The sequence below is a fragment of the Crocodylus porosus genome, unplaced genomic scaffold, assembly GCF_001723895.1.
Source record: "Crocodylus porosus isolate Cpor-Errol unplaced genomic scaffold, CroPor_comp1, whole genome shotgun sequence".
NCBI lineage: Eukaryota > Metazoa > Chordata > Crocodylia > Crocodylidae > Crocodylus > Crocodylus porosus.
The window spans coordinates 42,406,406-42,433,230 of NW_017728909.1; the positions used below are offsets into that span (position 1 = coordinate 42,406,406).

Genomic DNA, 26,825 nt, shown 5'->3' on the forward strand with positions numbered 1-26,825 from the left:
CCAAAGTTTCAGTTTTTGGATTCTATCTTTTCATGAAGATGAGCGGGCAAGTACTCTTAACAGAGTACTGACACACCTAAGACACTGCTGTAGAACAAGCACGTCCAAGATGTGGTCCATGGGCTGAATCCGGTTTGTGGAGCTGTAACAGTCAGGGACAGGCACTGGCTGTGGGTCTCTAAATGACCCACAGGCAGCTTGCAGGGTGCATGGGATGGCCCCAATCACTGCACCTGGGGGTTGTTCCAGCTTGTGTTCTGAAACAGCAGAGTGGCCATGTGGGGGCTCTGCGGCTGTGTAGCACAACTCCAGAGGCACCCACTCCAAATCTGGAACGCAGGGCCAACCTGTGGGTCTGGTCTGGCCTAACTGGCCCAATGCCACTCATCTGGCCTGGGGGACCAGATGAGTTTGACACCCTTGCCACAGGCAATCTGGCTTGACTGTCACTAGATAAACACCAGATGGGTGTCAAACTCATTTCGCCCCATGGGCCAGACAAGTAACGCTGGGCCAGTCCATGGGATGGATGAATGGAGCAGTGCCAACCCCACAGGCCAGATTAGGCCCACAGATCCTCCCCCTCATACCCACATGCCAGATCAACCACTTGCAGCACTCACTCCTGCTGCTCAAGGGCTATACCACGTGGTGCCAACTCTGGTTGGACTGGAACATGAGCTGCAGGCAGTGCCTGCTCCAGCTCATTTGGATTGGATGCTGTGTGCAGCACAGGTCCTGGACTTGCCAAAGCAGGTGCTTAGACCCAGCATACAGGAGACTTACAGAGCAACCCCTCCCTCCCTCCACACCAGATACAGAACCTATTCTGGCAAGTCCAGGACTGCACTGCACTCTATGCCTGCTCTGGACCAGCTGGAGTGGGCATCATGTACAGCCTTCATCCTGGACTGACCAGAGTTTGTGGGGGGGGAAGAGGGGGAGGCATTGGCAACTGGCCCCACACAGGTCCAGCACCAGGGGCTGGATGATGTGGCTCTATGGGCTGTATCTGGCCTACAGGCTGGATCTTTGACACCCCTGGTTTAGATTTACCTTAGGCAAGAAAGGTGTCTAATGGCAAGAAATAAAACCAGGGAAAAGGACTCTGAAGAATGCTAGTAATTACAAAATGTCTGTGTATTGACAAGCTCACTTTGAGCATTCCGGAAAACAAATGACTATATGATCCAAAGCACATTATCAGATTGATTCTAGAATGTGGTTCTTTGTAACAAGTCACAGCTCCCTACATTGCCCGTTCAAAAGTAATTCTCTCTTATATCTGTGTTTATTGCTTTTGTGTTTCACATGTTGCACATTGTGCCAAATATATTTTTTTTAAATTGAGGTTGTATGACTTAAATGGGTATGCTTTTCATTAAGGAATGTTTCAGTGCAAAGTAACTTAATCGTTTCAAATCTTTCTCTGGGACTGTTTCAATCCAAAGATCATTATATTCTGTGATGTCCTGGGATTCAAAGCAGAACGGTTGATAGTGGACTAAAAAAGGTAAACCCTATTTTATTTTCTTGGTCCAAGTTGTATAAAATGGTAGTAATAAAATCGCATTAAAATGGCAAAAAGTAAATGCATATAGATCATTTTCAAATGTTTCAGTTTAATAAAGTGTTGGTATTTGTAAATAAATTTACCAAAAAAAAAAAAAAATATATATATATATATATATATATATATATTTAACCCAATAACACTGCAAAAGCATAAATAGGACAGGTTAGAAAGGCAAATCATCTTAGCCATTAGAGGAACAAATTTAGAATGATTTAACTCCTCAGTCACTACTAGAAGTGTCTGAACTATCAGATGATGAATCTTTCTCCTTTTTTCTCTTCTTTTTTTCTTTTTTGTGATGTTTTCCTTTTTTAGATTTGCTCTTTTTCTCCTTTTTCCTCTCTTTTTTATGAGACTTCTGTTTTTTTGGCTTTGGATCATCCTCTTCTGTGGTGCTTGATGTATAAGTCCTATGAAAACACAAAATGAAGATTGGGAACTTAATCAGTGAAGGAAAGGCAAATTGCACACATACTATTAATCTAGATTTTCCGTATCAGTCTGTGAGGAATAAAAGGTCATAGGACTAAATTTTATTCTGCTGCTAAGAAATCTCTGACTTAGTCTCCATCTTTTCTGTGCTAATGTCACCCAGCACAGCGCATGATTCTACTTTGCCCGTGTAGATGGGTAGGTCTAGTCTTTTAATAAGAAGCTGCCAGAGGTGCATTAGATTTCTCCCTACAGGATCAAAAAAGTTCTAGTTCATCTCAGTGAGCAACCTTTAGGCACCGCCAGAAACAGATTGTATTTTATCCAGGAGGGCCACACCTCTAAACTCCCCATTGAGAAAGTACAATTTCCATCCTTCTGTCAGGTATAGTAAGAGGTGTGACAGAAATGGGCTATTCCAAATGAGATTTGAAGTAGGAAAAAGTAAGCTGATGTGTCATAATGCAGTGGGCTAACGACAGATTGCTGGAGAAGGCTGGACACTGTACATATGTGGCTTTATCTTTATGAAAGCAGAGACCTTGAGGTTTAGTGTTTTCTTCTCCAAACAGAGGTTCATGCTCCTTCCTGAAAAGTATTCTGAGTAGTGTCTTTGAATGAGCATTTCATCCATCAAGAACTACTGCAATGAGGACTACCACTAAAGGCTTTCCAAATACTATCTTAGATAACATATTTCAGTCTCACTGTAACGGGGTTTCAACCAGATGGAACACCACACAGAAAAGCCTCCTCTCTGGTTCCCAGTGTAGTTTTGCAGCTTTTCCCAATGAGTATATAATACACAGAACAAAGCCTTGTTCATCACTCCTAGACAAAAGGCTGTCTGTCTCTCTGGACTGCAAAGAAAGCCTCTCTCTTGCTCTCTTTCTCCTTTTATTCCACTTAATCTTTCTCTGTTGGCTGACCAGTGTCTTAGCTTCAACATGAGTGTGTACCAAGTCATATCTAGTCTGTGGCTTGGTGGTTAGTTAGGACAGGCTTGCAGTGTGGGAGATGCGGTTTTATATCCTCTCTTGAGAACAAGGGGTCAGAAGTTGAATTTGCCATATCACAGACAACAGTTTTATTCACTAAGCTGCAGAGCAAAAGATAGGCACCTCCTGCTGTCAGGCCACTAAATGCTTTTTTGCCAACTAGAGTTTTGAGGGTCTCACATGACATTTACACACCTCCATGGAAAATGAATGAGCAGGGAACATAAATGAAGCTGAATGCTTTGGTGGCTGTATTGAACTTAGCATGTAGAGGAAGGAAAACTTAGCTGCAAAAGGCAAAAAATGTAGATGAATAAGAAATGTGAACATCTTAGTAGGATTCAGACTGTTGGGTGAAGTACAATTTTATTTTGTGACTTGGTTGTCTAAAAAACGGAGTAAATGCCACCCACATGTCTTAGTGGTGAAGCAGAATTTAGCCCATGACTTCCATGTCCATCCAAACAGCAGCCACTCTGATGGGCTGCCATACCATAAACAGCAACATTTCTGGTATTGCTTTAGTAATGTAGTTATAGGAAATGGACAGGTCATGGCTGGAAATGCTGGATGACTCATCCTTGTAAAGCAACTAGTATTTGTATCCTTCTGGTTTGAACCAACTACTTGATTTTTCCTATGCCTACACCATTGTTCAAACTATAAACATCAGTATTTCATAGCTGAAACTTTGGCTGCCAAAGAGTTCATGTTTTTAGATTTAGAGAAAATTGACTAAAAGCATGAAAATGAGATATGTACAAGGCTGAAAGTTCTATCAGAAAATCTATAGCAACAATATCAATAATATCATCAAGTCTTACTAGTTGAAGTCTTACCACCTTACTACTGCAAATATGAATGGCAGGTATTATAGAACATAAAAGGCCATTTCAATTAAATGTCAGAGCGGATTTATCTTAACGTTTTATGTATATGCTAGAATTCTGTACTGAAAAACAAGTTACAGTGCAAATGGATCAAGTCTTGTTTACTGTAATCAACAAGGTGGCCCTAATAATTCACATGTAATAAAAGTGAAGTAAGATATGAAGAATTTAGCTTTAACATGACAACTGAAGACTGACTCCCCTGTATTGTCTTTGTATACTTCAGTTAGAAGTTTGCTGTGTAAAATAATAAGGGAGAAGAAAAAAATTAATATTACCAATAGTACAAAATCTCATTTCTAGCCAATTTTATTCCTAAGGTACTACTCAACAGTATATACAAGTTCACCATATATTTTTTTAGCTCAATACAGTCTGAGAGAGGCATGCCTACACCAAACGTACTTACTGTGCCCAACAGCAGTGTACTCAAAATGCTGCACTGGTCCACTTGTGGTACCTCCCTGGCTAGAAGCAGTTTATCTACATTTACATAGTGCTACAGATGGGCTGATTAGCAGAACTTGGAGTCAGAGCTAGTGCACCTACCCGCAGTGCTAATTCAGCTATCTGGCTTCTAGTTGGGATACTGAATGTGCACAGAAGTGTGTTTGAGTAAGTCACTGTCTGGCACAGCCAGTTTGCAACAGAGACATGATCAGTAGGGGTGCACTGATACATTGGATGGCTACTGGATCAGCATGGATAAAAGGAAAAATTACATTATCAGCTGGAAAGACATTATCAGAGCACCCTGCTGAGAAGTCTGGTTCCTGTGCCCTGCTGCCAGCCCCAGTGCATGGCAGACTACAGGTCCCCAGTGAGCAGTGGGAGGGAGAGGGGCTGTTGAGAAGTAGGTCACAGGGCACTGTGCTCAACAACAAAGGGATCATTACTGGCTCCTGCTGCTGCTATGGCAATGCCACGTGTGCAGCAGGGGCCCGAGTGCAGGGACTGCCGCAGAGATGCTGGGGTGTGTGTGGGCAGGGTAAGGTGTTTGCAAGGGACATTCTCCTCCGCCAGGCACTGAGTGCCTTTGCAAAAGCAGCTTCTCCCTGGCAGCCATGGGAGCATGGCTCTCAAGTCTTTCACACTTCCTGCTGTAGAGCCAAGAACTGAGCCCTGGTTAAAGCTAGGGTTTACAGTGATTTCAGGTTCCCAGCTCCAGCATCAGAGCCCAGGAGTCCTAGCATGGTGTCGCAGGGGCACTTTGGTGCCCTGCTCCTAGGAAGAGACACAGGTGTTGGTTGCCAGGGTAACTGCAGTTGGTCAGCTGACCGGAAGGGGGCAGGGCCTGGCCTATATAAACAGCCTAGGCTGAGGCCAAGCAGGCAGTTCTCCTCTGGCAGCTGGAGTGGGAGCTCTGTGGAAGCATTGCAGTCTATAGATGCTTAAGGGCCTGAATCAACTCCCCTGCGAGGAGACTGGGCGGAGGAAACCCTGGTAGGGATTTGAGAGGATAAGCTACCAGATGGTTTGGGTTCACGTTCGAGCCAGGAGGCTTCGTTTGAGTTATAGCCGGTTGACTCGTGTCATTCTGTTTGTTTGCCGTTTGTTATTACACCGGAGGACTGGGTGAGGCTGTAGGGGTTGAAGGAGGCCTCATAGGAGCTCCCCAGTAGCGTGGGGGTTCCTGGTGCCAAGAGAGGGCACAGTAGTCAGGGGTGCACTGACCCCAGCCCTGAGAAGGGGCCCAGTTGATTGAGGGCCAGGTAATGCCAAGGCCACCTGAGCTGTACAGAGCTAGGAGTCCCAGGGAAGGGATTTGGGGGCCAGGCATGGCTACGGCCACCTGAGCCCCAAACCGGGGAAGAGCACCAGAGTGGGCAACAGTGGGAAGCCCCCAGGGGGGCGTGCGTGAGAGAAGCCCCCGGGGGGGCAATTGTACGGAGGGAAGCCCCAAGCAGGGCAATCATACGGCGAGCATGGGGAAAAGGCCCCAGAGCGGGCAGGAGATGCAGAAGAAACCAGGGAATGCCCGTGAGGGTGCATATGCAAGTAGCTCAGGGGGTGCGCAAGAATAGAAGCCCAATGAGGCCGTATAGGAATAAGAGCCCAGAGGGGGCAGGAGCATTGCGTTAAGCCCCAGAGGGGGCGAGGGTACACAGAAGGGCCCCGGTGTGGGCCACGAGGTGAAGATAAGCTCAGAGGGCATCCGCAAGGGCGCGGGCAATAGGAACTGACTCAACAACGTCTGGTATATCTGAGAGGTTTGGGGTGTGGTATAAGGGGTGGTGGGAGCCATGCATAGCCCATAAGGCAGGGTGCAACAAAGATCAAGCTATACAGCTCATTAGGGGCCAGGATAAATAAGAACACCATGTCCAAGGGGACAAAAAGGCAGCCTCCCTTTAACAATATTACCAGCAAAGACGTGGCGGGCGAGAACGAGGGTGCCTGGATGCTAACTTGGCACGACAGGGGGCGCCAGGAGAGATCACGGCCGCTGCTCGGGCCCCGCGCCGTGACACATGGTAAGCAGTGCTTTCCAGACCCCATCACCTCTGGAAGGTCCTGGATCACCATCAACTCCCTAATGAAAGCTAGCAGATTTCTAAGGAAAATACAGTGAGCAATCTGATAAAAGATTTGTTGAATTTAAGATGTTTTATGAGAAAACTATTTTGTCAAAAAAAATTCTGACCACCTCTACTCAGGGTCTCTTTCTTCTCCTGCTCTCATACCATACTACAGCAACATGCCTGTTCTTCCCAGCCTCTGAAACAAATATATTTTTAATTAATTTAAAAGTTGTCCATGGCCCAGATAAGCCTCAGACAGGTTCTGGTTGTCATGTGGAATTTTTATGCAGTTGGAGATTTTGATGTGAACTGCAACTACACTGCATATTAGAGCAGAGAAAACCAAACACTTGGAACCCAGCTAACTTCAAGATAGGGCCCATAATCTACCTACATGTAAATTAGAGGTCAGGAGATACCACAGTGTGGAAGAAGGTTGAAACAGTAGAAGGGATTCTTGGGAGTATAAGGTCTGGAGGGACCAGTAGGGGAGCCTGCACAGGCTAAAGTGGACTCAGGCACTCAGACCCCTGCTGCATATGTGGCATTGCCACAGCAGAAGCAGGAACCAGCAATGATCCGAGCACAGTGCCCTATGATCCACCCCCCAGCACTTTTAGGGAAGGAAAGTTATTTGGGCACCTACAATGAAATAGGATGAAGGAGTATCCCAGAACTCTATAGTTTGATATAGAATTTGAATTCTTGGCACTTATCTTCAAATAGAATGTGGAACCTTAATGCACTTTCACTGGAAGCAGTTTTGAGAAGTTTTGGAAAATAAAACAGGCACATAATCACAAATAGGCATCAGAAGGTACTGAGAGCTACAAACTTTCACTTACAGGAAACAGACAATTCTTTCATAATCAATGACAAAAAATGAGTGTCAGAGGAGAAATGCGGTTACTACAATTGTGAATTAACATGACTTCATCTTAACACACTGACTGGCTATAATAGAGCTACACAAATTCCACGAGCCTAGAGAATGTGGTTGTCTTCATAGCAGTGGTCACCAACTGCTCTCTCTCAATTGACCGGTAGATCCTGGAGCCTCTTGAAGTTCATCCTGGGCTGCGGGGGCTGAGTGTGCATGTGTATAAACATGTGCCCACCCCTCCCACCTCCCAGTCCAGCAGTCAGTTAGTGGGGGAGGGAAGGGGCAGAGGCCTGGGGGGCATATGCAGTGGAGCTTGGGGTGCAGGACCTAGTCTGCCACAGCAGTTGCCTCTGCCACACACAGACTGAAGGGGCACATGCCCCCCACAAATGCAGGGCAGCGCTGGCAGCTGCAGCACCTCTGATGTAGGGAATGGGGCAGGCCCTGTACAGTCGGTGTGGGGCAGGGGACAGAGCCACGAGTGGCTCATCCGGGGGTGTGAGAAGGAGAGGCACTCAGCCCATGAGGGCACAGGGGGCATGTGCCCGTGGACCTGCCCACAGAGTGGGCTGAAGGCTGGGGCAGCACTGGCTGGGCTGTGGCAGTGCTGGGAGTGAGGTCATGGTGGAGGGTCCATAATCCCCCCCACCCCCCAACCACCACTCCCAAAGCCAGAGCCACCCGCCCCCAAATGTAAGCGCAGGCCAGACCCATCGAGAAAAGTCCGGCACAGCCTAGCCCCCACACAGAACTTGGGGGACAGGTTCTGGCAGGTGAGGGGTAGAGTGGGCTGCAACTGTGGGCTTGGCCCGTGCTTGGGGAGGGTGGCGCTGTGCTGGGAGCCTCCAGTACCCCTGCAGCCTGGCTAGGAAGAGCCAGAGCCACCCCAACCCCAGCCTGCCTCATGGGCAGATCTGGGGGCACATGCCCCCCCATACCCTCCCAGGCTACATACCCTCCCTCCCTGCACCCCCCCAGATGAGCCACTCGCAGCTCCATCCCCTGCCCCGCACTGGCTGTACAGGGCTTGCTATTGCCTCTGCCCCATTCTCTACCTCCTTGCTGTTAGGGGGTAGGAGGGGAAGGCAGATCAAGGCCTGATTGGTGAGGGAGGGAGTGGGGCTAGGGCTGGGGGCTTGATCTGCCTTACTCCCCCTGCATGGCCCTTTCCCCTCCTCCCTCCCCTTCCCACAGACTAACCTGCTGAGCAGGGGGCAGATCTTCAGTTCCTTTTAAATTCCAAAAGTTTTCTTCAACCTAAAAAGGTTGAAGACCACTGCTTTATAGATCAGAGCCCTGATACAGCTGTCACTTAACTAGGAAGCAAATAAAGTAATTCAAAACCCATCCTAAAATTGTTTCATCTCATTCTGTGAAGCACATTTTTTTAGTGTTTCTAATATTTGCTAAGTTTTAGTTTTGTTCCCCATTTGTAATGTAAGAGATTCATATTTTCTCTTAATATTTGAAAAGCAAAAAAATTCTGTATCACAAGTTCAGATTTGGAGATATGGGTTTTTATGAAAGCAAAAGCAAGCATGAAGATTAACATGTTTAAGGGATATAACAATGAATTTGAAAAATACATTTTGGAATTAAAAGTACTATTAATATTCTGTTTGTAGCTTAAAACTAAGTATAAGGAATTTACCTTTTTCTGGATTTCTTTAGTTTGGATTTTTCTTTGCTTTTTCTTTTTTGCTTTTTTTCTTCTTCATCATTTGTACCTATGGGTATAAAAGTTGTAATTTTAACAAAATATTCTCTCTTTCAAAATACATTTTATACTAAACTTGAAACACCAAATTCTTTTCTTCTCCAAGACCAAAATATTCTCTCTTACTTCTTCAATCTGTTCATTACAAGAGATTTTACAGGGCAGAAGCACTTTGATTATACCTCTCACATTCTAAATAGCAACATCCAAATATGTTTTGCACAAAAACATGGTGAGAACTCCTAATTCACAGACATGTATATTAACTGCTTCTGTCTCCACAGAAAGGATGCTTGTATTTCAGTATCTTCATTAACAATCTGGAAGATGGGATAGAGTGCACCCTCAGCAACTTTGCAGGTGACACCATGCTGTGGGGTATAGCAGATAAACTGGAGGTTAGGGCTAGGATTCAGAGCGACCTAGACAAACTGGAGGATTGGGCCAAAAGATATCTCATGAGGTCAACAAGGACAAGTGCAAAGTCCTGCACTTAGTACAGAAGAATCCCATGTACCACTACAGGCTGGAGCCTGAATGGCTAAGCAGCAGCTCTGCAGAAAAGGACCTGGGGGGCTACAGTGGACGATTAGATGGATACAAGAAAGCAGTGTGCCCTTGCTCTCAAGAAAGCCAACAACATTTGGAGTACTGTGGCTAGTTCTGGGCTCCCCACTGTAGAAAGGATGTGGACAAATTGGAGACAGCCCAGTGGAGGACAACAAATGGTTTGGGGGCTGAGGCATATAACTTATGAGACGAGGCTAAGGGAACTGGGTTTATTTAGTTTGCAGAAAAAACTGAGGGAGGGGGCAGGGCTGACAGTAGCTTTTAACTACCTGAGGGATGGTTTCAAAGAGGATGGAGCCAAACTGTTCTCAGAGGTGACAAATGACAGAACAAGGAGCAGTGGTCTCAAGTTACAGCAAGGGAGGTTTAAGTTGGATATTAGGAAAAACTTTATCACTAGGTGAGTGAAGCACTGGAACAGGTTACCTAGAGAGGTGGTAGAATATCCATCCTTGGTGGTTTTTAAGGCCCAGGCTGACAAAGCCCTGGCTGGAATGATCTAGTTCGGGATGGTCCTGCTTTGAGCAGGGGGTTGGACTAGATGACCTCCTGAGGTACCTTCCAACCCTAATTTTCTATAATTTATGTCTCTTTCACAGTTCTCATGCGAATATCCTCTTTATCAGTAAAACTTAAACTCACATCTTCAAGATTTACCAAACATTCTTCCTGGTTTTCCTTCTCTCTGTCCCCATACTATTTGGGAAAGCAAGGTTTGAGTTTATGTAAACACTCAATAAAGTAACTGGAGTAGGACTCATCCATGACCAGTGTGACACTAAGGCTATATTTCACCCTGCTATAACATGACAGAGAGTCATATCAACAACTTGGTACTGAAACTAGGACACCAGAGGGGAACTAAGTGATAAACAACATACAAAGTTAAGGAGCACTACATGATAAAACAGTTTAGCTAGCTACCTAGGGTGGTCTAAATATACTTAGTCCTGACTTAGAACTGGTGGATGGATTAGATCAGGGGTGCTAAAATTTCAGCCCACGAGCCAAACATGGCCTGTGGAGCCTTGGAATCCAGCTCACGGGGCTCCAAATGGGTCAGAAAATTTGGTGGCAGGTTACAAAATGTTATCACCATCCTCCCCACTAGCAAATCCCAAGTTCTGTGGCAGGTAAGTCAGGCCATGTTTCTTTCCTTCCACCAGGCCAGCCTGAGGCTGGACAATGCACCCTTCCTCCCCCACATGCTTAGGCCCGTGTGGCTGGTTCAGAGCTGGGCTATGCCCCTTTCCCCGCATAGGGCCAGTTCAGAGCCAAGGCATGACTCCTTTCCCATGCAGCTGGATTGGGCTGGGCTGCTAAACAACAAGAAAGATTTCTACACTTCCCTGCCCGTCTGTCATCTGACACCACCAGGGAAGGAATCCTGCCTTATCTGACAAAGATACTCCCAGGGACCCAAAGGAACAGACTTCCATCTTCACCTTCCTCTGTGCAAAAATGAAATGTATTTTCTACCTATGAGGACTTTTTACCATCTTTAATTTTCCCTGAGTCTGAGGAAAGTGTGTGCACCTGAAAGCTTGCAGAAAAAGATTTTTTGTGATTTCTTAGTTGGTCTAATAAAAGGTATCATCTCTGAAACAAGAGTTCTGGAGTTTTGCATTTTTCTAGTGAGCTACCAGAGCTCACTGCACATGTGAAGCACATCCAAAAGGGGAGCACGGCCTTGGTGCTATACCACCTCTGGGATCCAACCCTGCATACACTTTATCACAAAGCCTATTTATAAAAGTATCCAGAAAGAAAAGCAAATGACTTTGATGGCATCTAAAGTTGATTTTAATTCAATGTTTCTTTAAGTCAATGCACCTTGGATCCACAGTTAACTGTAAGCTATCTAGTATTCAAACAGCAAACTTTGCCCCTAAGAGCAACACCTATGCATTCTCATGTAGTTAACAAGGTAGAGCACTTCTGAGTTAGCACCACTCATCTGAAGATTGATGTTGGGGTGGAAGAGATGGGATTGATAATTTGAAAGAAATCCACAGCCATTATGGTGCATTTCATTAGAAGAACAGGTAATGGCTGAGTTTCCATTTTCAGTCAGCAACAAAACTGCATAATTATAGAAGAATACACAGCTAGTTTACAGGATACATCTAGCTGGTCTAATAAAAGCTATCACCTCTGCCACAAGTTCTGATTCCTTCCCACTAGTTTGGAAGTTGCTTTCAGTTTTAGTATTTTGCAAGTTATTAGTAATGCAGATATGTAAAAACCCATGAATTCAAAAATTGTAATTGTAAGGTTGCCAGCACTGAATTAAAAAAGCCCAATGCTAAATTTTGATCAAATACGCAGATCAAATGTATTACTACACCATCTAATCATAGCACTTCCTTCATCTTTAGAACTTGTTTTTTCTTAGGGAAAAATCTACTTTTCTGTGCTAGGTTAGACTGGCTATCAAAAATCTGTGTGTAACCATCATTCTCTTGACTTTTTGAAGCTGAGTGAATCAAACAGGAAGACAAGCCAACAAACATATAGCACTTCCACAATTCAAAACAGGAATCTATACTCGCCAGATGATCTATACTAAAGAGCAAAAGATTCTGTCCTACACGTTTGCTTAAAGCTAGCTGTTTCATCATCAGGACTATCTTTTTTCCCAAATGAGTGGCCAACTCAGCAGCAGATGCAAAAATCCCCAGGTTCAAATTTACTTAATGTTTGTGAACAAACTTGTTCCTGACCAGATCTTCAAAACGGAGATTTCTTTTGCTGAGCACTTCAATATGCTACAACAGGTGTCTCAGCATTTCTTTTGAAGGGTTCTAGCAATACAGGAGATATTGGGAGAATACCTATCTCTACCCCTCCATTCTAATGGCCCAACTGTTAGGTTTTGATCAGGAAGTGGAGTCATAATAAGAGTATAAAAGTGGAGACAAAAGAGTATAAAAAATTAAGACTGAAAATGCAAGGGCATGAAAAATAATAAGTGCATCAAGGTTGGTATACATAAGACTGATCTAATAATAAATAGCAACTTCAAAATAACAGCAGGTGACCATGTCCCAGTATACCTAAACTGGTAGGCTCAGACTATGCCAAGACAGACTCCCATGAGAGGTATCTTTCTGATTAGACCTTTGTCCATCCAGAGTCGCCATCTCTATATAAACTTGAGTACCTGTGAATTACTTCATCCCACCCAGTTCTCTCTCTGGAGAATTTGAGGTTTATTCTTCTAAGACACCAGACAGACATAACAACCTGTTGCTCGGCAACTGTTATATCAGTATGATTCTGTAAAACTTCTCAAACTTTAACACTGCCTCATCCAGGATCAGGTTTAAGGTAATTTAACTCACTTATATTGCTACAGGATCATGCTACATATTCCGAAGAAACAGCTGTCCCTCTCATTCAAAATCAGCTCGAATGTAGGTTTTCCATATTGTACATGAACAGATATAACACCAACTGTTAATTCTCAAATCCAATTCACTAGTTGCTTTCAAACAAAATCTTGGTTAGGAACTAAAGACAATAACTAGACTAAAAAGATGCACAATAAAAGCCTTTTTAGGCAACTGCTTTGATTAGCAAAGGAAAAATTTCCAAGTATAAAGTGACAGTCACGGCACTTAAAAAGATTTATTTTTTAGTTTATAATGTTCTACTAATTTAGAGCTTACTCTTTTTCTCTCCTATGGATTGCAGTCTTATCAGTTCTTCTTCCTCACTGTCTTCACTGCTTGTACTGCTAACATCTAAAACAATGTCTCTTTTAGGGTCCACGCGCAGAAAATTTCGGCATTCAAATGTCAGATGACCAGCTGAAATAAAAAAAAGGTTAAGACAGAGAGAAAAACATGACTTGTTATGAAGTGATACTGAATAGGTACAGACATTTTCTGTTCCACAAGAAATGCTCCTGGGAGTGATTTAATCCTGCTTGTTATTTAATCCTGGTTGTTTAACTCAGGGTTATTTTTATTTCTGGAGTGGCAATTTTTGCTCTGGGAGAATACTCCCAAACATCTGTATACTCAGGGTTTCTCCTGGGAAAGCAGCAATGTGGCTGAAGACTTGCTGCTTTGGGTTGTGAAGTGTACATTTTAATATTACGGAGACAGGGTAAAGTGTTGGACTAAAATTTTAGTCCACCAGTGGAGAAATAAATGAAGGTCAATTTGAAAGAATACTGCAGGGCTTTTGGGATTTGTGCACTGGGGAAGAAGTTTGTTGACTGGAGATGAGTTTTCTTGTTCGCCCAGCATATCCTTCTATCCATCAGTGTTTCTCTCATAGTTTTTAAACCCTTCTAAGCTTTTGTATTATTTGTTTTTGAAGTATTTACTCAAAGAAAAGTAAAGTTTTGCAAATGAAAAAGAATGTTTTTAGAGAAAAATGTGAAATCTATTTCCCTTCCAGCAACAAATTTTATCTGTACCAGCCAAAGAATAACCAAAAAATGTGGAAGACTATTATTTGTCATTTGTATGTTCTAAAATAGAGAATACATGTCAACAGTTATTAATGCTTTAAAGATACAGCAGGTGGTAAGAACACAGTGTACACAGAAAACACACTTAAATAAGAAAAAGATTAAACCAGAAATGTAGAAAGACAATAGGAGCAATTAAAAATTTGAGGCATGTTTTCTAGGATGAGCTCAAGATCAGAAATTCCAGGGTAAAGGCGATATAAAACATTTGAGTACCCGCCTCTGGTTGTTGTACCAATAATAAACATTTCTAGCTCAGAGACAGTAAATTGACTAATTCTTCTATAATGCAGTAATTATTAGAAACGTCAGCTCATTAAAAAGGACTTTATCTGCAGAAGCAGCTATCTATACGTATGCATATTTTTTTAAAAGGAAGCAAAAATCCCAAGTTTGTATCCCAGCAACAGATAAGAAAATGAAAACCCATCTGAAAATAACAGACAAGGGGAAATGTGAAAACCAGAGCTCTAAACTCAACCTTTTGTAAAGCTGTCAGCTGAAAAAATAATCTAACTGTATACAAAAAAGGAACCCAGCTAGAAGTCTCCACAGGAACCAGGGTAGTTATTGAAACAAACACAGACTCTTCATATCAAAGATAGGTTCCTGAAGGCAAAGCAGTAGGGAACATTAACAAAAGATAAATCACTTGATTTTCCTAACCAAGTTTCTCTCTTCCAGAAAGTTTCCAACATTTTACATATTAAATGGTAGTATTCTGAAATTGTTGCGAGTCTTCAGAGGGAATAAAAATAAATAAATCAACCCAGTGAATGAGTGACAAATTTATTGAAATTTCAGCAAGCCACATAACCTGTCTTTAAACACAGAACTAAAATTGTTTGAAAATGGCATCAACAAAATGATCTTAAAAATTAAGAAAATGATTCAAGTAAAGCCGGTTTTGTTACTAGACCATTCCCTCCCCTCACTCCCCACCCCCCAAAAAAAGACAATAAATTTAGGCCATTTATAAAGTGAGTAGCCATCAAGCCATCCACATCACACAACATGGAAATGCTAAATGGTAACACAGTATATTCAACCCAAATTATGCACTTATCTTTTAGGCATGTAAGTTAACTACTTTACACTACACAGCTCCCAAACTTTTTTCTTATTGCTTACATTGTAACAAACATTGGTCAGGTACAGAGTTCACAATTTTACCAGTATAAGTGACTGGAAACCAACATATGCCCATAACAAAACAGATGTTTGGCACACAGACTGGTTTAAAAATGGCAGAACTTGATCTGAGAGTTGGCCCCTTGCTCCCCCACATCCAAACCACAGGGCAAATGTGTGTTCAGTCTGCTACCAATCTAAACTACGCTGCTTAGAGAAAACTGTGCAACTTAGATAGATTCTACCTTGGGCTTTTTGAATGCCAGTACCTAGCCATTATCTGCATGAACTGCTTAAATACTATATTTACTCAAATCTGAAGACAACCTGTCTTCCCCTCCAATTATTATATTGTAGACACAGAAAATTATAAATTTGTTTTAATTTTCCATGTCTAGAAACAAGTTACTGGAATGTCATTTTAGATTTCATAGACATTAGGGCTGGAAGGGACCTCAGAAGATCACTGAGCCCAGTTGCATTCCCCAGGGAATGGAAGTCAGCTAGGGCCAAAGGATCCCAGCAAGGTAAGTGTTCGAATGTTTATTAATCCACATGAGCTTATGATCTGCATTTACTGGGAATTCTTCGTTCAAGGGGAATAATTGCAATCCCCAATCCCCATCATGAATGGGGTTCAACGGGTTACCCATACCTGTTGGCACAGTGTAGACACATGCTGAGCCAGTCAGTGTAGTGCGCATGCAGGCCCTGACATCTTAAATTCATCCTTCCCACCACTGTCACAGGGAAAGCAGCAGCTGGGAAGTAGCCAGCCAAGCCCACAACCCTGTCCCTCCTTGCCACATGTCCCCTGTGCCTGCACCCCTGCCACCGGTGCCTTCCTTCTCTTACCACTTGTACCTCTTGTGCCTGCCCCTCCCTGAGCTCCCCTTGCCCATGCATCCTCTGCTCTGTTCCCCTTTTCCTGTTCCCCATGCTCCTCCTGCACTGCATGCCCCTTCCTTGTGCTCCTCTCTCACCATGTTCTATTTCTCCCACTCCCTATGCATCCCTTTCCCCATGCCCCTTCCCTCATTTTCCCCATTCCACCCCCTCACCTTACGCCCTTTCCCTGCGTTCGCCCCCACACCATGTGCCCTTCCCCCCCATACTTCCCACTGCACCCCGCTTGCTCCACGTTCCCCCTTTCCTGCTTCCTATCGCTGTGCTTCCCCATGCCCAGCATATCGCTTCCCCCATAATCTCCATGGCACCCCTTCCCCTGTGCTCCCACCCATACCACACACATTTTTTCCCCCCATGTTCCTCCCTGTACTGCATTTCTGTCACTCCACGTGTTCATTTCCCACATCCTGCTCGTTCTGCATATCCCTTCCCCCCCCGCCACCTGGCACATGAGCCATCTGGGCCCTCTCCAGAGTTACAGCAGCTGCTTACCTTGCCTGGCATGGCCTGCTTCATTGAGGCTAAGTACAGACATTCAAAAAAACCCGAGCCTTAACTGATTCAATCTCTGGAGATTACTTTAACCTGCATAGATTGAACCAGCATGCAAGTGAATAGACATTGAGTTTTAATTGCAGAAATGCAGGCACATGCCTGTAGTGGCTCAGGCCAGAAACTGGGGGGGGGGGGGGCACTAGAGCGAGCCCTCCGTTCCCTTCTGTAGTGGCTAGGCCACAGAGAAGCTAAGCTGAGGCAGGGGATGGGGTCAGGCCCCTTGCAACCCTAAGCATGATTGGGGAGGGGTTTCAATCCCCACCCTAGCCTGCAGGGACTCCAGCCAGGGTGTGCCTGGAGGGGGAGGGGGGAAGCAGCCTTTGCTAGGCTTTGGGAGGGGGAGAAGGGGAAGTGTGGCCAGATCCCAGACCCCAGGCCCTGGCCAGATGCCAGACCCAGCATGGCCTCCTAAGGCAAAGGAGGGGGGAATACAGCCCTTCCTGCCCCTGTCCCCTCTCCACCCAGGACCCCAGCTGGGGCCTGCCTGGCCGAGGCACAGCAGCCCCTGTTGGGGTCCCTCCCCCTTCATTGCTCCAGGGGTGAGAGCATGGCCCCCTGAGGTGAAGGGGGCAGGGTGGGGGTGACAGTCCCAGCCACTGTCTCCACCACTTGCTCCCACCCGGTATTCCCCACACTGGGGCAGATGGAGCATCCCACAGAAGCCCCCCATGCTTCTACGGGATGCTCCATCCTCCTCAGCACTGTAGCGATCACGAGCCATGCTGCTACCTCAAGGTATGTAAAAAAATTTTTAAAGTTGTGTCTGTATCTGAATCATGAATCAGCACTGAATCTTCAGATTTGGCCGAATCGAATCAGGGACAGGGATCCGAATCAATGGAGCGAATCACTGTCCCCGATTTGGGCTGAATCTGAATCGAATAGGGCCTATTTCACAGTCCTATTGCCGATTCAAATGCCAACCAAAAACTTTAAATTCCAATTTGTTGACTATTTGCTTCTTGTTGAAATACGTAAGACAGCAATAGTACATTATAAAGATCTACACTAAGATTTCCCGAAGTTGAAGGAGGGATGAAAACTAGAGAGAAGAACAGAAAGTGAAAAGTTGTATAAAATTTTATAGGTAGGCTAGCAGGAGAGGGGAAATTTGTTGATTTTCCTGAAGCAGCAGCTCCGCTTTAATAAGTTTGGGAAATGATGGGCTATAAGCATACTTACGATAGCCACATTTCTTGCATCCTGCCCTGATGTTATCCTTATTTCCACCTGAAAAACAGAATTCTATTACCAACAACAATCAACTAGAACTTATGCTAATGCAGTTTCTTTTTAGCCTTTATTTTATTATGCTCTTAGATCAAGTCATGATGTACTGCACTGGCAATTCATTTTGGAAGTTATTTATTTAATCACCTTCTCTCACCAAAAGGTTGGCATTCATAATGTAAAAGGGAAATAAAAGTAATGATGTTATAATATCTTCAAGTCTGTTTTTTTGTATGGGACCCTGTCACACTAATTTTAACATTCTGTGTCAAATCAGTTAGGTCCTAGCACTTGCCAAACACTAATCCCATTGCATGAAAGTCAAAATTAGCATGGATCCCCTACATTCACTAACACGGATCCCCTACATTCAGTAACTGCATATACTTTTTAAATAAGTTATTCATATTAAGTACAAAAATAATTAGCATAACAAAAAGGGAAACTTAAATAAATAAATAATTAAAAAAATCACCAGATTTTTGTTTCAACATTTCCAAACTAAAATGCTTTGACATTAAATGATTTATTTCAACTCTGTTCTGAAACAGTGACTTTTGGTTTTAAAGTTGCAAAAAGTTAAAAATAGATTGAAACTTGAAAATGCAGTGTTTGCTGTCACTGAAGTACAACCAAAAATTGTTTTAATCAGTTTTAATTGTTTTTTGCCCTTTTCCCTGATTTTTGTTTTGTCTACTGAAACAAAAAATATATATTCACAGTTATGTCATGATTTCAATATTCTAAGACTAATGCCAACTACAGAAAGTAATAATTCAACACCCTATGTGTGTTCTACTCATTGTCTCTTTTGTACCTCTCTATTATCCATCATTTCACATACGGCATCGTCACCCTCAACTTGAATCTATGGATAAACTGTATACAAGCAATAAGTCATGCTATATTAATCTTTAAAATACACACTTAATTCCAATATCGTTGGGATTGCCATATGTACAGAGGTGGAAAAGGATCTTGGAGTCATCACTGACTCCAAGAAGAACATGGGCCAGCAGTGTGAAGATGCAGTCAGGAAGGCCAACCGCACCTTGTCATGCATCCACAGATGCATCTTGAGCAGGTCCAAGAAGGTGATACTCCCCCTCTATGTGGCATTGGTCAGGTCGCAGCTGGAGTACTGGGTCCAGTTCTGGGCACTGCACTTCAAGAGGGATGTGGACAGCATGGTCCAGCAGGGTCCAGAGGAGGCCACTCACACGATCAGGGGGCAGCAGGGCAGGCCTTATGAGAAGAGGCTATGGGACCTGAACCTGTTCAGCCTCTACAAGAAAAGGCTGAGGGGGGATCTAGTGGCCTGTTACAAACTAGTCAGAGGGGACCAGTAGGCACTGGGGAAGTCCCTGTTCCCCCAAGCACTACCAGGAGTGACCAGGAATAATGGTCACAAGCTGGCAGACAGTAGATTCAGACTAGACATCAGGAGGCGCTACTTCACGGTCAGGGCAGCTAGGATCTGGAACCAACTTCCAAGAGAAGTGGTGCAGGCTCCTACCCTGGGTGTCTTTAAGAGGAGGCTAGATGAACACCTTGCTGGGGTCGTTTGACCCCAGTACTCTTTCCTGCCATAGCAGGGGGTTAGACCTGATGATCTGCTCAGGTCCCTTCCGACCCTAGAAACTATGAAACTGTGTTTTATTTGTACCTGTCTGGTTTGCAGGAGTTAGCACACTGTATTAGGTGGCTAAATGTTTATACATACCATAATTTAAACACTGAAGGTATACAATAAGATATATTAGTCAAAATAAAACATTAGCATCAACAAATATTAAGATCTACCTCAACTGGTACAACTGCTGAGAATATTCAGATTTTATTTAAGGGGCAAAAAGGCTTCTTTCTCTCTCAGCCAAGAAGAAACAATTTAGTCATGGAAGACACTTATGAAACCCTCCCTTCCCCTCCCTATCTTTTTTTTTTTGTTGCACAAAGCATCATAGAAAAGGTACTACAGTAGCTCTCCACAGTACAGAATTTATTCTACTCTTATAAAACTAATTTAAACAAACTGCTATCTCTAACCATCTGTTGACCAAGTCATATATTTAGTAGCTTTCTCTCTGGAAGGACACACATGGACACACTTCAGTGGTGAAAAACAAAGACTTGTATTCCAAAGCTCTAGCAGTTTTAGAGTTTACAGGTACAAATATTTCAGACCTTTGGAAGGTAGAGAACAGCAATAGATATACTTTGTGTACCAGTTTTTGGTGGTGTTAATTTTACAGTAATCTCTTATAATCTTATTTTAAGCACTTCCATCAGGACAGGGGGACAAAATAGGTGGTTTATATGAGCAGTGAGCGAGAATAAAGAAAAACAGCCTAAAGAACAGTGGCATAAATCTTATTAATTTGTCACTGGGTAAATCATCAATATGGTCTTATTAATTGAAGCACCGAACCCCTACCAGAGTTCTGTTGATTTGTAAACAAAACATTTTGGTTAATTCATCATCTGTTATAGCATAATTAGTCATTTCCAAATGTACACTATGCTCATTCTAAATAACAATGAGATTTGTTTCTGATTATTAATGGGTTTAAAAAAGTAATGATCTATGCTATCAAGGCAAAGTACTGGATACTCTTCAACTTTTCTTAGCACACTAAAACCTAGATGATCAACCATTCCATATAGCAGAATTATCTCATCTTTTATTTTGGTGGTGACTACATACAAGAATACAAAGCAGAAATTGTTGTAATGGAATAAATCAACTATGTAATCTTTATATATCAAGCGTAGGCAACATTTTTGGGCAGAGTGCCAAAAACAACTGCAACCTCAACCTGTAAGATGCTGGCATGTCAGGGGCAGACTTCGGGAAGGGTTGGGGGGGGGAAGGGAGAGGAGCTGCAAAGGGGCCTGATCTTCCTTGTGGTAGCACAGCCCTGGCCCCTTCCCTGCCATCCACCCTGAGGCTTGTGCACCAAGCAAAATGTCTTTGCATGCCACACTGGTACCCATGCTGGGAGTTGCCTACTCTTGTTATATAGTAAACACGCCAAATTTTTGTAGTAAGGAATTGTACATTAAGTGAACCAGAATATATACATTTTGTATTTGGAATTTGTGTAATAAAGAAAAAAATGTATTATAAACGTAAAAAAAAAATTATTAACGGTGCCTCAATATATCAGGCAAAACATATTGCAGCAAAAATTGAAAGTGGCTTACTTGTTACTGTATTTACTTTAGTGCACATACTTCCCTATAACCCTTTTTGGAGAATTAAAATTGCATTAGATCAGGTGTGGCACAGGCAGCCTGTGTGTGAGACCCAGTAGTTCAGGGAGGGGACAAGTAGGACATCTGTAGAGAAGGCAAGAAGGAGAAAGCAAATAGGGCAGGGAGCATAGGGAAGAAAGCATAAAGTAGAACAGCAAATCAGGCAGGAGAAAGGCCTGGAATGGCACCCAGGAAAGTTGCAAGGCTAGTTTGTGGCACACCTGCCATAAAGTTTGGCCTCCACTGCATTAGTGCATCTTACCTACATCCCCAAAAGCAAGGAAGTCTCCAGATTCCTTACCACCATCATATTAGGGCCCCTCTATAGGTGCAGTTAAAGGCATGATGGGATCTAATGCACAATCCACACAATCACACCTCCTGCAATGTCACATGTGCACGGCAGAAGGTGTGACTGAGGGATCACAAATCAGCTCTCATTATGGCTTACTGCCAGTGCAGGCAGAGCCTAATCCTGAGCTTTCTTGAACCAGCAAGAAACAAGCTCCCACAGCTGGGAGTCCCCTCAGCTGACAAGTTTCCCAGCCACAGGGGTACCCCAAGCACCTCTGCTGCCTGAAGAGGTGAACCTTCCTGCCTGGGAGGTCCTAGGCTTGGGGGTACACATGCAGCTGGGAGCTCCAATCAGCTGACAGGCCTCCCAGAACACTCATTTAATGCTATAATAGGAAACAGTTATAAAGCACGTATTTTGTGGAAAAACTTTGAAGTTTTTTATCATGCCATTAAGTGATTGAACGTGTGGCTGCGTGACTACTTAAAAGGCCTGCTTAGCTGGTTAATCAATCACACCTTAAGTGTAATTTGTAGATAGGTCCTTACAGTGGTATTAAAATCACCTGTCAAAGTGCCCCAAACCACCTCCTCTACTGAAAACCTTTAATGCAATTCTTTGAGTAGCTCTTGGGTGTGTACAGGAGTGATCTGCACACTGTTTTACAGTGCTGTAATTTACAGCAGTTTTTATACAGCTATAAAGTTACAGCCATAGGTGCTGAGAATGTATGGGCCTGAGGGCCCTGGCTCCCCTTGGGAAGAGGGCTGTTGGGGCCTAAACCGGAAGAAAATTACATAATGTTTCCCCTTTAAAGGAGAAAAACATGAGAAAGAGGGTTTCTCTTTGTAGGCTACAAGGAGCTGCTTGGGGCAGGGGGGAGCAGGAAGGGCTACAGGTGGAAGGGGGTGCCACATGCACATGACAGCCAAACAGTGGTGAATGAAGAACAGTTCCCTCTAGGTAAGTCTATGGGGGTGAGTGATGAGGGGGCACAGGTGACACATTAGGAAGGGTGGAGGTACACAGGTGATGCAGCACAGAGGGGCAAGGGGGCCAGAGTGATGTGGCAGGGAGGAGGGGGAACACAGGCAATGTGGAAGAGAGGGGCAGGGGAGCACAGGCAATGCATCAGGGCAGCAAGGGAGCACAGGCAGTGGTGGAGGGGAGTTGGGGAAGGGGGGAAAGGGGAAGGTGACACAGCAGGAGGGCATGTGACCCCCGAGATTTCTGCACCCAGAGCAGGACATGGGGCACAGGGCTGCAGCCAGGGTGGACCAGCTCCAGGTAGGAGCTGCCTCTGGCCCAGCAGGCAGGACCCAGTGCAGGACAGAGCACCCTGGCCACCAAGGTGAGGTGCGGAAGTGGCGTGGAATTGCGCTCCTGCTGCTGCTGAAGCCAGAGGGTGTCTCACCTTGGTGGACAGGGCAGTGTGGTGCTCCCTCCTGTACTGGGTCCTGCCCAGTGAGCTCCTGAAGTGGATCCTGTCCAGGCTGGTCTGGCCAGGCTGCAGCCCCACACCCTGCTTTGCACACAGGAATCTGGCACAGGAATCCTACCCCCCCGCGCATTACCTGTGCCCACAACCCCTTTTTCCCATATACCCATCCCATTCCCCACATACTGGGGGCTGGCACACCTCCATCATCTTGGCCACACCCCCCCCCCGCCCCGGCAAAAATGAAAGTTGGCGCCTATAGTTACAGTGTTCTTAAATATGACAGATGTGCAGTGTTTGGAGGGGAAGGGGGGGAAAGGTCTCTGAACCTCACTGCACTTTCCAGGTTAGGGGGCACTCCATAGCCACCTCAGTCTTCTCCACTGGTCAAAAATTTGACCAGTATGCAGAAGTTTTTAAAAGCACTGTAAACCTAAAATGCTGTAAAATACAGTGCTTCAAATATAATAACTCATTTAACAAGGGTTAATTTAAAGTGATGTACGCATTTTTAAAGTACTGTAAATCCATACACTTCTATTAAGTCATGGCCAAGCATCTTAGTTTTCTTTGTTTAAAAGCTGCAGACTCCAATCAAAAAACCCCAAATCCATGTTTTTCCATGGTTAAAATGAAACACCACTACATAAATATAGGTATCATAGATTTCACAGACATTAGGGCTAGAAGGGACCTCAGAAGATCATCGAGTCTAGTCCCCCACCCAAAGGGCAGGAAGTCAGCTGGGGTCACAGGATCCCAGCAAGATAAGCATCCAATTTACTCTTGAAGGTGTTCAATGTAGGTGCCTGAACCACCTCCAATGGCAGGCTGTTCCAGACCTTGGGGGCTTGGACAGAAAATAAATTCTTCCTTATCAGTTGAACACAATGTTTTATATTTACAATTTAAAAGCAATTCGGAAGCCTCAATCACTATAATAAATAAATTATAAATACCTATAAATTTTGGCATTTGATTTTGAGTTTTTTATCATGGAAAATCAGAGCTCCCCTACCTCCTTTGCTCACCAGGATGCAAGTCCAGCTGTGGCTGTTCCCCACACTGGTTTGAGGTGTAGAGCCACCCTGACATGCCAGTGTCCTGCCCATGCCATCGCCACTCCCTCCCAAGCCAGTCACCCCAACCCTGCCGGTATCACTCACTCCCAACCTACAGCCCCCTGCCCGCACCCAGTCCTGCCAGCGGGGGGTCCCCAGCTGCTAGGGCTACAGGGACAGGAACCCAGATCTACAGCTACCTTCCCACCCCCAGCAGCACCCTAGCCCAGGCTGCTGCCTGTGGGAGGCAGCAACTGCAGCCATGAAGTGGACCACAGCTGGAGTGGAGTCTGTGGTGGTAGCAGATGCAGGATGCCCGCTGTAGGCTTGGGGCTCTGTGCTCTGCTGCCCTTCTCCCATGGCCCAGCAGGTGGGAACCTGAACAAAAGGCAGAGTAGGGTGGGGAGGCTTGGTGTCACATCTGGGAGCCTCGCATTGCCATGATGAGGTGTCTCCAGTCCCATCCCCCCAGAGGTGGCACCTCCCTGCCCTACTCTGCCATGCCAAGTCCCACCTGCTGGGACACAGAGGCCCCATGTGGAAGAGCAGCAAGAAGCCCACATCCACCTCTGCCCTGCGCGCAAATCTGGAGAACATGTGTCCCCTGTAACACCCCTGGGAGTCTGGGCAGCAGTGGAAAGCCAGCCCCCTTGCTGCCCCCCAGATGAACTGCCTGAGGCTCCATCCCACTCCCTGCCCAGACCCTGTGCCCACACATTTTGGTCCCAGGCCTTATCCTAGCTGGGCAGCAGTCCCAGCTCCAGCCCCACTCCTTCCTCCCTCACTAGGGGAGCCTCAATCCCTCCCTCCCTCCAAGCAGGCTTATCTGTGGAAAGCTGTTCTATGCTGCTGTGCACGCGTGCTGGTGGCGCTCCCTGCCTGATCACCTTCCTCCTGGTCCCCCAGTGCCTTATAGGCTGGAACTCTGCCAGCCTGCAAAGGGAAACCTGCCATTTCCCATGTTTTTCTCCTTGAAGAGAGAAAATCTGGGTTTTCCCCTTAAAATGCAAAAATGGGCACTTTCCTGCATTTTTCCCTGTGGCAAATGGGAAACCCAGATCCCCCAGTCATGGCAATAAAGCCCTTTATGTCATGAAAAAAACAACTTTTATACACACCCCTTGGTTCTATTCTAGCAGGTAGCCTATGCATAGAGCTTTATAATTATTCTGCTGCTTTGAGCAAACAGACCTCGTCCATTAGCTCACACAGACATATAACCCAGTCTTCTGGGATTCAAACCCTGCAAACAGTTCAATTCAGGGTACTGTCATGTTAGGTCTGGCCACTAGAAAAAGGAATATAAGGCCAGCAAAGCCCAAACCAACTATAAAAGACTGCTGAAAGTTTAAAATTTCTGTATGAGTTTATACTGAACTCAGGATTACTCTGTATTGTGATTGTGGCCAATACTTCCACTCAGCACTGATGGCAGAATGAGCTTGATTTGTTATGAAGCAATAAACTCCTCTTCCATGTTGTGGTGGAGAGGCTTGCGTGCCCTGATGATCCCAAGAACATTGCCATCTTGAAATTTTTTTTGGTAGGGTATCCCATGACAGTAAGGTGAAAGGTGAGGCTTCAGACAAATAGCGACCCAACCGCAATAACTAGGGCAGGTGGAAATCTTTAGCCCTGGTTTGGGAACTTACCTAGGAGAAGGATACTCCAAAATTAAACCTACAGCTTAGAGATCTTTCTGCAGCTGTCCTAGTTCACCAGGCCACGGCACATAAGTTTCAGGCCTAAAGAGCGGGGCCAGTCAGTGCAAACTGTACTCCACTTAAAGCTCCACACACAGGCAGGAAGGAAACAAGTCCCCCAATAAACTAGCATGGAAACATTTTTAAAACCACAGCATTTCCCTTACAAAGCCCTGTCTGGCGATTAAAACTTCTTTCCCTGACAGGTGGGGTATTCTGTACAGATCTGGGAAACGTTTGCCTTCTGAAAGTGACTTACAGTTCACTTTGTGACCGTTTCTGATGCTCTTGCCTGACTGCTTAACTGAGCTGAAAACACCACCAGAAAATAATCTAGACTGCTTACTATGCCCATCGGTCATCTAGTCCAGCCCCTGCCTGACAGGCAGGATCTTCCCTACCCAAACCATCCTGCACAAACCCACATCTAAACTGTGCATGCACAAGCCTGCGCTCACCTGACACACCACAGCTCTCGCACCCTCACCTGACCCAGGTAGAGCAAGAGACACAGCAACCCACATCCAGCTGCTGTAAAAGGGAGTCAGCATTCGCTCAGGAGACCCCGGGAGAGGGCCAGGCCAGACAGAGGAAGGCGATTCCCCACTTCAGGTTGCCAACTCTGTTTGAATCTATTCCGGGAGGTTTCCTCAAGTGATGTAGTGACATTAATGACCATTAATGACAAGTACTGTACTGCACTCACGAAGGCAAATGCACATTACTATTACATTAAAAAAACAACAACAACAACCCCACGGCCCTAACCTGGACACAACATTTAATGTTTATTTTAAACACCATATTACTTGTCTCCCGGGTGACTCTCCAATTCCTGGAGGCTCCCAGGCGATCCTGGAGGGTTGGCAACCCTACGCCCCACAGGTGGGGACGACTCCCCGCACTCTGCGCGGAGGAGGAGCCCCTGCATCCAGGAGCTTAGGCTGCGGCCCAGCCCAGGCTTCGTAGAGGGCGCTCCCAGCCCGGCCGGGGGTTGGGGCACAGGGAAGGGGCCGCCACCCGCTGCTCACAAACAAGGTGCCCACCTGGCAGCGCCATCATCCACCTCCGCCTCCTCTGGCCGCGTTGTTCCGGGCCGAGGCTGAGCGCGACGCGCCGTGGGCCGCACCACTCGCCCAAGCGGGGGGGGAGGAGGAGGAGGGGAGGTGCGGGGGCG

At 45.2% G+C, this 26,825-nt stretch overlaps 1 protein-coding gene across 1 annotated transcript; it reads right to left on the reverse strand.

Annotated features, from left to right (window-relative positions):
* Positions 1-1,689: 1,689 nt before the first annotated feature.
* On the reverse strand, positions 1,690-26,807 carry SREK1IP1 (SREK1 interacting protein 1). The gene is made up of 5 exons (XM_019532137.1): positions 26,695-26,807; positions 17,849-17,896; positions 13,260-13,400; positions 8,953-9,028; positions 1,690-1,986 (listed from the first exon to the last, which is right to left on the reverse strand). Exons 1-5 carry the CDS (start codon positions 26,708-26,710, stop codon positions 1,797-1,799), a joined length of 471 nt encoding a protein of 156 aa, XP_019387682.1. The 5' UTR covers positions 26,711-26,807; the 3' UTR covers positions 1,690-1,796.
* Between the last annotated feature and the right edge of the window lie 18 nt (positions 26,808-26,825).

Coding starts and splice junctions, on each gene's coding strand:
- SREK1IP1 (XM_019532137.1), bottom strand. Junction 9,029..13,259: donor ATCCATAGGAGAGAAAAAGA/GTAAGCTCTAAA, acceptor TTATACCCATAG/GTACAAATGATGAAGAAGAA. Junction 1,987..8,952: donor CTAAAGAAATCCAGAAAAAG/GTAAATTCCTTA, acceptor GTGTTTTCATAG/GACTTATACATCAAGCACCA.